The 11,900-nt window shown below is 40.3% G+C and overlaps 1 protein-coding gene across 6 annotated transcripts in view; it reads left to right on the top strand.

Moving 5' to 3' along the window:
- rfx1b (regulatory factor X, 1b (influences HLA class II expression)) overlaps positions 1-11,900 on the top strand; it is a 19,088-nt gene extending 7,188 nt beyond the window's left edge. For 5 of the 6 annotated variants that reach the window (XM_026170184.1, XM_026170185.1, XM_026170183.1 and 2 more), the window contains 16 exons: positions 3,933-4,030; positions 4,221-4,310; positions 5,407-5,480; positions 5,611-5,908; positions 6,000-6,181; positions 6,276-6,395; positions 6,719-6,840; positions 6,988-7,106; positions 7,572-7,675; positions 7,764-7,915; positions 8,109-8,206; positions 8,461-8,610; positions 8,721-8,932; positions 9,021-9,174; positions 9,295-9,340; positions 10,177-11,900. In XM_026170184.1, the coding sequence (XP_026025969.1) occupies positions 3,933-4,030; positions 4,221-4,310; positions 5,407-5,480; positions 5,611-5,908; positions 6,000-6,181; positions 6,276-6,395; positions 6,719-6,840; positions 6,988-7,106; positions 7,572-7,675; positions 7,764-7,915; positions 8,109-8,206; positions 8,461-8,610; positions 8,721-8,932; positions 9,021-9,174; positions 9,295-9,340; positions 10,177-10,355 (2,198 nt within the window). In that variant the 3' untranslated portion in view covers positions 10,356-11,900. The remainder of the gene's footprint in view (positions 1-3,932; positions 4,031-4,220; positions 4,311-5,406; positions 5,481-5,610; positions 5,909-5,999; positions 6,182-6,275; positions 6,396-6,718; positions 6,841-6,987; positions 7,107-7,571; positions 7,676-7,763; positions 7,916-8,108; positions 8,207-8,460; positions 8,611-8,720; positions 8,933-9,020; positions 9,175-9,294; positions 9,341-10,176) is intronic. The other variant, XM_026170187.1, reaches the window with a different exon arrangement.

Below are 11,900 nucleotides of genomic sequence, written 5' to 3'. Positions count from 1 at the left end.
CATTATGTTTTTACACAGAAAATGAGATTTCAATCTCAATTAGAATACCTAGAGCATAATATCAGAAGTAATAATAATTATTCTATTAATAATAATAAATAATAATTTTGCATTGATGTTTCCTGATCACCCATCAGTCTTATTACAGAAGATTTCTGTCATCTCTTGCTATCTCTTTAAGAAAGAAGAAGTCAGACCGATATCTAATACCTTTTTTCCAACGAAGCAGCACTGGTGCCTACTGTAGAACCGGTTCCACACATTTCCCCTGTGGGGAAAAAAAATAAAATAAAAAGGTGTTAGTGCCAAAAAGCTAGTACTGGCAAGACATTACATAATTCCTGTTCCCAAAAGTTGAATCCACTGGCTACTGGAGGGACTACCATAAGAACTTTACTGATGATTCACAGATGCAGTCTACAGATTGTGTCGGCAATGGAAGCTTTCGCCAGTGACACTAAGTAACATTCAGTCTTCAAAAATGTCCAAATGTGGGATGGTTCTCAAAAAGGCACCAAGGTAAACCTATCTCAGCACAGGCAGTCTGTTGGTGGAAAGTCCCACCAAAAAGAAAGAAAACCCACTGATGTAGAATGAACCTGTGCGGTGTGATGGTGATGCGTTATGATGACAATCTATGTGCACTGGATTGTTTGCCTTAATAGTCGGAAACTAGGGACTATGGGTAGCCAATGAATGAAACTTCACTGAACCTCTTTTCTGCTGCTTTTACTGTTATACATAGATCTTCGTATGGGGATTTTAAAAATATTTATTCTACATCAACATGTCTTTAAATTTCTGCCTAGCAGTTGTTGAATTTCTTTTGGAGAAAAGAAAAAAAACAAAACCAGAAATTTTTGGGTTGGGATGCCACAAAAGTTGCAAATCATAGTAGCAAATGTACAAAATTAGACATTACCGTAGAAATGAAGGTAGTTGACGTAAGATGGATTAATAACACTTTTGAGCTTAGTACTTCTTATCTAGGAAAAGTTCAATCAGCCATGGCTTATTTTAAAATGTATTCTATTAAATAAATACAAAAGCTTAGTCAAAAAAACCTAATCAGTATTTTAAAAAGTTATGCTAACTAGAGGAAATGAAAAGAGACCCCAGTGTCAGTGCCCATCTGTATGTTTATTTTAGGGCCTTCTATTTGTAGATCTTTTTTCCTGCCAGTATCGAGTGACGCTGTGCCCTCTCACCCAGAGTGAGAGCCTCACAGGCCTGTTGCCTGGGGCTTGTCTCTGCCTCATAAAGTAGGAATACAAAGTACACAATGTAACAGTATCTAGAACATGGACTACAGTAAAAAGAACAGACTTTGTGCATGTTTGTTTTCTGTATTTCAATTTTTTGATAGCTTTTTGATAGCTTGTTGGAAATATAGTTTAAGATTTCTATAACATGAATAATATTATGCAGTTAGGGGCATAAGTATTTAGTGACTGACACATTTTTTGTAATTTAACAAAAAAACAAAACAAAAATCGTATTAACTCTTTGAGAATTATAGCCATTTTTTCACACAGCCCCACATCTTCAGAGGCGTAAAAGTAATTGGACAAACTAAGACAGTTTTAAAAATAAGGAGTGTTTTCTAATACTTGGATGAGATCCTATCCTGCCAATGGCCGCCTGAAGTCTGGAACTGCAGCTGCCTTCAGCTGTTCGTGGATCTCCCTGCATTCATTATTTAATAACAGAAAGGTTGCTCTGTTTGGGTCGAGGTCAGGTGACTTGATCATTGAAGAATAACCCATTTCTTTTCCTTGAGAAATTCATACTGCTTTTGCAGTATGCTTTGGGTCATAATCCACAGCACTATGGTCATTTGCACTGCGAAACCCCGTCTGATTAGTTTTGCAACATTTGGCTGAATCTGAGCAGAGACTATAGCCCCGTATGCATCGTTATTTATCCTGATACTTTTCTCAGCAGTCACGTCATCACTAAACACTAATGACTGGGTTCCACTGTTTGATATAGATCCCCATTCCATAACATTATCTTCACCATATTTAACATATAATGTCGTAAGCTGCCGAACATGAGCTATTTCTCCATTCCTCCAGACTTTTTTCTTCACATCATTCTGGCACACATTAATCTTGGTCTCATCTGTCCAAAGAACTGTGTAGGTGCTTGCTTTCTGTCAAAGTTTAATGTGGACGTCTTGTTCTTGAATGTATTTTGTGGTGTGCACTTTGTTGTAAGCTCTCTTAAATGTAGACGTTTACTCTTTGAGAGTGCTCTTGAGTTAGATATTTTGAAGCTGGAACCAAGGAATGAATTCTGTGATCATCCACTGTAGTGGTCTTTCAGGTCTTTTGTTGCTGCTGACCTGGCAAAATCAGCCCTCCTTTCTAAGAAAGCACCAGATTGTTAATTTGATGACTCCTAACGTTTTTGCTGTCTCTCAGATAGGTTTATTGTGGTTTTTCAGGTTAAGGATGGCTTCCCATGCTTAGATTGACAAGTAGACCTCATGTTGAATGTTCCAGTAAACAGTTGCCTAAGCAGTATCAGCACAGTTAATGAATTTGTCATGCAATAACAAGGAACTGTCTTCACCTTTCCATTAAATTGCTTCCAAGTTGTCCAATTACTTTTCTTTTTTAGGTGTTGAAAATGATTTATACAGTCATGGCTGTACGGTTAATACAGTACTTTAAAAAAATCTGCACCTCAGTCATAGCTTGATTTTTTGATTTCATATCCATTGGGGTGGTGTACAGAGGCAAATTTACAAAACTTTTGGCATTGTCCAAATAATTATGAGTCATAATATATGACTAGATGTTGTTTTGCACTGTAAGGTTTAGATGGTGTTTCTTAAATGTTGCTTCAGTCTGGTCTAGAACATAACATTTACATTTTCATTATTCAATAGTTAACAATATAGCTGTAAAACGAGAAAAAAATATTGTAACCTTCAGGTTGTATAGGCTTGGATTATTGGTAGGTGATTGAAAAAATAAAAGCAAAGTTCTCTAACAAATAACTGACTTATCAACTGTACTAATTATACCAATTGATGAAAACAATAGAATTCTAAAGTGGTGTGTTTGGGCTGGGGTTACAAACAAGCCCTAAACCAGGTTAAACAACGCAAGCCATCCTTTTTACACAGGATTGACAAATCTTGTATAAATGTATCCACCAAACCACAGACAGACTGGATTTATACTGTTGCACCAAACACAGGTGACTAGTTAGCTGTCAGACTGATGTTGTTGCCTGAATAAAAAACGTTTTCTTGTAAAATGGGAGGTGAAATTGTGATCAGAGTTATCATTTTCAAGCACCTAGGCCAGAGCGTTTAGCTATAATAATGTAAAATTCAACTGAGTGGTACATTGGGCATTAGTCAGCTATGACTTGACCAAAGTGTAGTTACTGGTAGTCTATTTCCACAGTGTTCAACCTTGGTTGGAGTAAGAGCATCACAACAGGAGTAACAGTACAGGTGGTTAAAGTAAAACGTTTTCTCACCCGAAAAATAAAAACAAGTGAATATTGCCCTCTCCTCCACCCAACCTCCGTTCTCTATTTTCTCCCGCTGTTGTCAACCCACACGTATCTCTCTTTTTTCCCCTCTCATCTGATCTCCATGTTTACAAGATGGAGGGATTTCTCTCTCCATCTGGGGAGATTAGCTGTCCAAGGCTGTCCCTTCTGCATACAAGATATAAGGATGAAATGAGAATTGGACAGACACACTTCTCCTCCTCCTCACTGTCCATCTTTCCTCAGTAGAGCAAAAAAAGAAACTTGATTGCGAGATGTTCTGTGGTGGCTGTTATTACGATTTGGAACCAGTCTGTCGTGAGTGCTTCGCTTGAAGCGATGGTGGATGGGTTTTCAGTTAAATGTGCCTGATCGTCAAATGAAACCTTTCTCCTTTACCTTTTGTGTTTCATCCACAGATGACTCTGTGCCCTCCAGCGACAGTTTGTCAGACTCCAGCCCGCCCGCCCCTGGTGTACCTACTCAGGTGGTCCAATCAGTGCAGACCACCCCACAGGTAAAGATGCACACATATATTCATTATGATGGGAATTCCCCTGTATGTTGGAGACAATGTGGACACCAACGAGCACACCACACATACTGTGGGACTGCTCTTTGATCAGGACTTACTGGAATGACATTCACGAAACACTACAAGAAATTTTCAACTTTCAATCTGACGCTCTGGCTTTATACATCAACAGAGGTCAGTGTTGCAAGCCGTGTCTCAGGCAGCCAAGAGGAATCAGACAGGCCACGTCAACAATCTACAGTCTGTGCATATAACCCCAGAGGTAAGGAAGATAATTCCTCTCATCACTTCATCAGCATGTCAGTCATGCCACACCACGTACATTGATCTGCAACAGCACACCGCTGCCAGTTTTGTTTCATTAGTTGTAATCCTTAATAGCCTGCTATCATACAATTAAGTTAACAAATTGGGTTTAATTAATGTGTAATCAACATGTTGAGTGCACAGTATGATATTACTGAAGACCGGGAGAACCTCGTGGGCAGTCAAAGAGACAGTTACTTTTCAGGACTCGATGAAAGCAAATCAAATATTGAACTTGGTGAACGAATGCGTGCTCTGCTTGTCTTCTTCATAATGCCTGATGAAGATTAAGACATTGCTTTTGTATAAATGTTTTAAGGAATATTTTTGCAACCAATTTGAAATTGCCAGAAAGATAACTTCATGCCAAGTGGATGTGTAGAAAGAGAACAGTTTTGCAGCTTTTTACCTAGTAGTCACACCAGCATAGCATGTATTAAGCTTGCATTTCATTGAGTTGAAATGTACTATAACAAGTGCATCTTGTATAGTAACTCCTTAGAATTAAAAAAAAAAAATAGAATATAGCTTTTCAGTCACAAATGTGAAATCAAAAGGTTTAGCAGTCTTGTTCACACTGTGCCCACACATATTTTATGTTCCGGTTAAAGAGTCGATTTGTCTTTCCGTCATTACAATATTTACTATCTGCTTTAATAAGTAAAATACGAATAATTATCGAGAGCATAACTGATGCACGCTAAGTTTCACTGCACCCTTCACTTCAATTACACTTTAATTACATTAGTTATCTTTAGTTATAGAGTGCTTTTCACAGTTGTTCATGCAACACCATCATAAGGAGCAGATTTTAATAAAGTGGGACATTCAAAACATATCTGCATGTTGCTGAGTTATGTCATTAGGTGGAAAATGCAACTGTTAGTCATGTTGAGCACAGTCTGTTAGTGTGACACTTTAAATTGTGAGATGTGGGGTGCCATCTCCTTTCCTTTAGGAGGATGGTCCAATATATTCTATGCTAAAGGAGGACTTCATTCAGTTCTTGCAACCCTTTAATTGTGTTAATCTCCTTTTTGCTAATTTTTCAGGTAGAGCATGTGTACTCTGGCCAGATCCAATATGTGGATGGAGCAGGAGATGCAACTTTCACCACACCCACCATGTAAGTAGTAAAGCACCTGATCTGTCTGTCTGTTTGCTCTATGCTCACACGTTCAGTTACACACACTCTGAAACTTTGCTCGTCACAGAGCCATTGATATATTTCATTGTCTGTGTCTTTTCTTGTCCAGTCGACCGAACAATTACCCCTTCTCCGAGTCGCCCCTGTATTCCCAGACACCTCCTACGTCCGCCTCCACCTTTTACGAGGCCACGCCCAGCTCTGAGTCAGACATCACTGGATCTGTGACTTCACAGCCAGTTTCTGTGGCAACAGCAGGAGCCAGCAGCACAGCAGCTGCTGCAGGTGGAGGTGGTTACGTTATTCAAGGAGGTTATGTCTTAGGAGCAGGAGGAACTCCAACAGCAGGTGGAGGAGGAGGAGGACAGAGTTACTCCAGCCCCAACTCTCGTGCCCCACCTGCTACCGTGAGTCGAAAAGTTGAAAGTGAAGCACATCTATGATCCGTGACAGCCTACCACCCAAAGGTTCAAATACTGTGACGTCCTTTTTCCCCAGGTGCAGTGGCTCTGTGATAATTACGAGGGGGCTGAGGGGGTGAGTTTACCTCGCTGCACCCTCTACTACCACTACCTGCTTCACTGCCAGGAACAGAAACTAGAACCTGTTAATGCTGCATCTTTTGGAAAACTCATCAGGTCTGTCTTCATGGGGCTGCGTACACGGAGATTAGGAACCAGGTACAGAAAAACACGCATACAGACACACATACACGAACTGTGCAAGACCAGTCTCTCAAGGGTTTATCATAACTTTTTCCTGTGTATGTTTCAGAGGGAACTCTAAGTACCACTACTATGGTCTGAGGATCAAATCCGGGTCACCTCTGCTCAGACTGATGGATGAACAACAGCACATGGCGATGAGGCAGCAGCCTTTCTCACAGAAAAACAGGTAGCCACCCATGCACTCTAAAACTTGTCCTTGAGCCATTACAGGTACTGAGCTTCTAAATATAGTATGAAATACTAGTAGAGTACATCATTGCTGAAAAATATTCCTCCTGTGGTTTATGATTTCATTCTATGCATGGATGACATTTCGTTCTTATCCACAACTGGTCCTCCTGTTGGGTTTTACGTTATTTTGTCAAAACTGAACACCTTGTGTGAAAAGATCCACTCAAACAAAAATATGTAAAAATAGAACAATGCACACATATATTCATATATTCATTAACTCTGGCTCTGTTTCTGTGTGAATGATGTGACAAATAGGGTAAAGCCAGTTCAGAAGTCACAGGGGATCACCAACGGCACAGTAGGCGGGATAGGTCAACAGCAGGGCTCGACACTTTGTGACATTTCGGCCCAGGTGCAACAGTACCAGCAGTTCCTAGGTGAGGAACACCTGCACATTGTTCATCATTGTTTCTTTTTTAGTATATTGAATAAGCAGTTTAAAAAATGGATGGATATGATTTTATTTCAAATGATACTGAATCAACTCTCCGTGGTTCCTGTTTCCTGTGCATTATCATGTGCAGAGGCATCAAAGCAATTGCCAGACTTTGTGGAAATTGATCTTCAAGATCGAACCCTGCCCGGTGGGATCCTTTTAGAGCACCTCAAGGCCTTTCAGACTCTGTACAGAGAACACTGTGAGGTATGCAGCTTAGACAAAAGAAATGACATGGAGACTGAATATAATAGACATGCTTTCCATGTGTGTGTACTTATTTCTCTTGCCATTATTTACTTATTTCTCTTGCCATTTCATTTTGTCATTGAAAAAAGCAAGGTTCTTGTAGTTGTTGTAAAGCACAGTAACATCAGCTTCCGAAGAAATGCAAACAGAAACACTGAAGTGAAGTTGTGCTCATTCACAAAGTAGTTTTGGATGATTCACACAGTTCAAAATAATCTTTATTTTATGTTGGACATTGATGCAACCCCTAAGTTTATCCAGCCCAGTTTCTTCTAATTTTCTATCCTGTGTAAATTAGCATCGGGTTTCACTCGCTGAGCCTATTACTTGAAATTTTTAACATAAATACAAGCATCCAGCTGTGCAGTGTTATACATACAGGTCCCATGAACACCTCTGTGATGCTAAGTGTGATCCTCGCAGGCTATTCTGGATGTGATGGTCAACCTTCAGTTCACTCTTGTTGAGACCTTGTGGAAATCATTCTGGAGGTTTAGCCAGAGCAATGATGCAGAATCGCTCAACCTGTAAGTATTGCAAACACACTCAAATGTGTGCACCCAAGCATCCCCTGCTGAAACTGAAGCTGATCAGCTGTTTCACATGCCCACCCAGACACAACGAGTCTGAGAAGCGACTGCCCAAATCGTGCCTGGTGGTGCTGTGTAAGTTTGAGCCAGTGCTACGCTGGACGAGAGAGTGCGACAACCTGCTGTACCAGACTCTGGTGGAGATCCTCATCCCTGATGTACTGAGACCCATTCCAAGTAAGTTAATAATGTCATGTAGAAACGTTTTAATTTTCTGCGAAACCCACCTGAATACGTTTCAGTGCTGTTTTAGTGATGTATACTGTATGTAAGAATTATACACTGCGGCTCATTTAAAATGGAGAGAAGTGTTCCTGTGTTTTTGTATATCCCTGTAAATTGCATCTTTCCTCTGCATCACCGCCATCAGGTGCCTTAACTCAGGCCATCCGCAACTTTGCCAAAAGTCTGGAAAACTGGTTGACAGGTGCCATGATGAACATCCCAGAGGAGATGGTTCGCATAAAGGTATTTTTATTTTTTTTTACACTGAGCTCTGTATCCGTGTTTTAATTTAGAGCTTTTTCTTTAATACACGGGTGCATCCCTTAGCACTTAGCTCACCTTACATCACCAAATGTAAGCTGATAAGTGGGATTTGTGATGTATTTTCTGACTTGGTGGTTTTTAGTGCTGCCATATTGTGATGGAAAAATGTGACTTGTCCTCTTTATGGCTCTTTTTGACAATGGTACTTTATTTCTCCTCGCTTTTACTTTCAGGTGGTGTGCATTGGCTCTTTCTCCCAGACGCTGCGTCGTTACACCAGTCTGAACCACCTGGCTCAGGCTGCCCGGGCCGTCCTCCAGAACTCAGCTCAGATCAACCAGATGCTCTCTGACCTCAATCGGGTTGATTTCAATAACGTACAGGTCTGCCAGTACTGCCGTCTGTGTCTCCTGCGCTTACCTGCTGCTGTACATCAGTGTTTTTTAAAATAAAACAGCAGATTGCTCACTGTGCTTGCCTGCGTCCCCCTCAGGAACAGGCATCCTGGGTTTGTCAGTGTGAAGACAGTTTGATCCAGAGGCTGGAGCAAGACTTTAAAGCGACTCTGCAGCAGCAGAACTCTCTGGAACAGTGGGCTACCTGGCTAGATAGTGTTGTGTCCCAGGTCCTAAAGCCCTATGAGCACAACCCTATGGCCCTGCCAAAGGCTGCAAAGGTTTTCCTGCTCAACTGGTCTTTCTACAGGTGAGGGGAAATGGGGGAAAATGGGCTTTGTAAAGATGCAGTTTTATGTTAAAGAAACATTTTCTGAATCTTTTCTTTTCTTCACCAGTTCTATGGTAATCCGGGACTTGACTCTGCGCAGTGCTGCAAGTTTTGGGTCCTTTCATCTGATCCGCTTGCTGTATGATGAGTACATGTACTACCTAATCGAGCACAGAGTGGCTCAGGCTAGAGGAGAAACTCCCATAGCAGTCATGGCAGAAGTATGTACCTGAACACACACTCATACTTGTATTCCACTTTTGAATTAAGTTTATAAATATGTCTATAAATGAGAACCTTCACAAACATTTATAAATGTGCTTTCTTTGCCATGGACACAGTTTGCCAGTACTGTCAAGAGCCGGACCTCTCAAGATATTGAAAAAGGTAAATGAGGATGGTTTTCCTTAAATACTCTTTTATTAGGATTCCTCATAAGCACCAGCCTCAGCCTTAGCCGTTTTGCTACTTTGTAACCACAGCAGTTGCCCCCTGCTGGCCATTACAAAGAATGCTGAATTAATGCACTTCTGCATTGACTTCACTTTTCAGACACTCGTCCATCTTTTATGAAACTCTTTGCGTTACAGATTTAGAGTTCACACCTTTTTCTTTTTTTAAATGCAAACAATAACAAGGTCCCCACTGAGGAGAAGTTTTTATTACAATATGATGACATCAGCGGTTTTTAGAGGTCATTTATGGTGATATCAGTATTGTTAATATGGAAATGGAGCAAAGTATATTTTGCATCATTGTGAAGTCATGAAATCATGTTTTAAGTTAAAGCAACGAAAGTGCTGAACTTTTGCCTTATTTGTGTTACCCTGACCTTTGACCTTACATACTAAAATGGTATACTTTAGTATGTAATGTTTAGTATATTGTTGTGAAGTTTGAAGATCATCCATAAGAAACTGTGGGTAATATAAAGGGGTTTTTTTTGTTTTGTTTTTTCTACAGATTTTTAAATTTGGTGGTTTGATCCAATTTTAATCAAAATAAAATCAGCTTGAGGCGCTATTACATAGAGATGGTGGGGAGGAAGAACTCATGTTTAGGGGGAGAAAAGAAAAAGATGGTGAGACAAAGAGAAGACAAATGAATTATGTATGCATTAGAGATTCAAACAAAAAACAAAACAAAAGTGCACAGTAGCTGCTGCAACAGGCCAACACTCAGCATGGCACCATGGTATTTACTTATTGTCTTTCATGTCTCAGAAGAAGAGGAGGAGGATGACGATGAATATAGTGAGGAGGACACTGGAGATTTGGTGCTGCAGTCCAGCTCTCTGAGCGCAGTTGATGATGAGAAGGAGGTGATGGAGCCGCCAGTCAAACAGCCCAGGACAAACTTAAGCCTGCACACGCTCAATGAGACCGACAGCACACCACCTTAGCTAATCACCTGTACGGTTAGCACAATGCTTGACACATCCCTTTGCTTTAAGTTTCAAATCATGTCATCTCGTTCTGTCGCACCATGTGAGCTTCTGGTTTGCATGTTTGGTCGTCTGTGGTGAGAAAGTGGGAGGGCCTTTTGCCAAATTTTCTCTGCTGTACTGTTTGTGCTGCAGCCTTTATGTTTACCTTCACTTTATCATTTCACAGTCCCCCCCTCGTTCCCTGTGCCTTCCCTGCCTTTTCAGTGGCTGCTCCTGCCCAGCCTGAATTATATATACGCATATTCTTGATTCCCTCCCATCCCGCCTTAACCACTGACCTGATTGCTGTGGAGAGATTCATTGTCCTCTAAACTCAAATATCACTTTAATTACCTTTAACACAATGACTATGCAGGGGAGCTGGACTTGAATGAATGATATTGTCTGAAAAATATATTTGTTTAAGAGTAGCATCTAGAATGATACTGCATCATGAATTTTTGTTGGCACATGGACGTTGAGTGAAAGGTATTTGGCTTTATAAATGTGACTCCTTATTCATTTAGCCAACTAACTGATACGCTGTGCCTTTTGAGAGATTTCTAGGCTTAACAAAAAAAGGTTGTGCTCTATATATTCTGTATCGGTGGTTCAATAAATGAAGGTCCTGTGAAGTAGTCGTGGTGTTGTCATGAACTTTTTGTAGCTGTTAAAAGAAAAAAAAATTGATCGTCTAGTTTTGTGATGATTCTGCCTGGTTTGTTTTTCTTCATCCATCCTTTCTTTCATCATCAACATCTTTCTTTCACACATAAACATCCAGATGACTCGAGTGCAACCCCCCCCCAGCTTTTCCCACCTGATCAGCTCCACATATTTTGCAATCTTTGTACCAGCTAGATGTACCAGCTATCTCAAAGTTTTTGTAGTGTAAGAGTAGATGTTTATTTTCAGAAAGTGTGTATGCTGGACGTTTGTAGATAACTTATATTATGTACCTTTTTGTGAACGCCGTAATATATCCAAAATATTCGTATGTTGTTTAACCATTATTGCCTTAATAAGTATGTCGTGGTATGTCCACCAGCCAGAGTCTTGAGCTATATTTTTATTGTGATGATGGACCAAGCATGTGAGTATGGTGACTTAAGATTAACCCCCTCAAAGAGCACACGCTCAACCAGCAGCAATGTGTGACTGTGGGACTGAGGGGAAAAGAAATAAAAATATTATAATGGTAGTGGGATGTCCCTCAGGACCACCTGATTACAAAGATGTCACCAAAGAACATAACAAAGGAGAAAAAAAAAGTATGTTTACATTTATATATAAATATATATGTGAGAGCAGGCTACAAAAATCTGACTCGAATTAAAATTAACCGCCAACTGCGATGTCATACAAACTGTGCCGTGGATTCTGTCCCTTGCTTGTGCTGCAGAACCATTTCTGAACGAGGTTCTTGCTGTTATTCTGAAGACCTTTGTACTTAAACCTGTGATCAATGTTTGTAGCTTTATTCTCACTGTTATAACTAAAGAGATGTGATTGCTATCAAAA

Source organism: Astatotilapia calliptera, chromosome 6 (genome assembly GCF_900246225.1).
Source record: "Astatotilapia calliptera chromosome 6, fAstCal1.2, whole genome shotgun sequence".
NCBI classification, from domain to species: domain Eukaryota; kingdom Metazoa; phylum Chordata; class Actinopteri; order Cichliformes; family Cichlidae; genus Astatotilapia; species Astatotilapia calliptera.
Note: the sequence above shows the minus strand (reverse complement) of the source record. Positions and strands in the feature narration are given on the sequence as shown.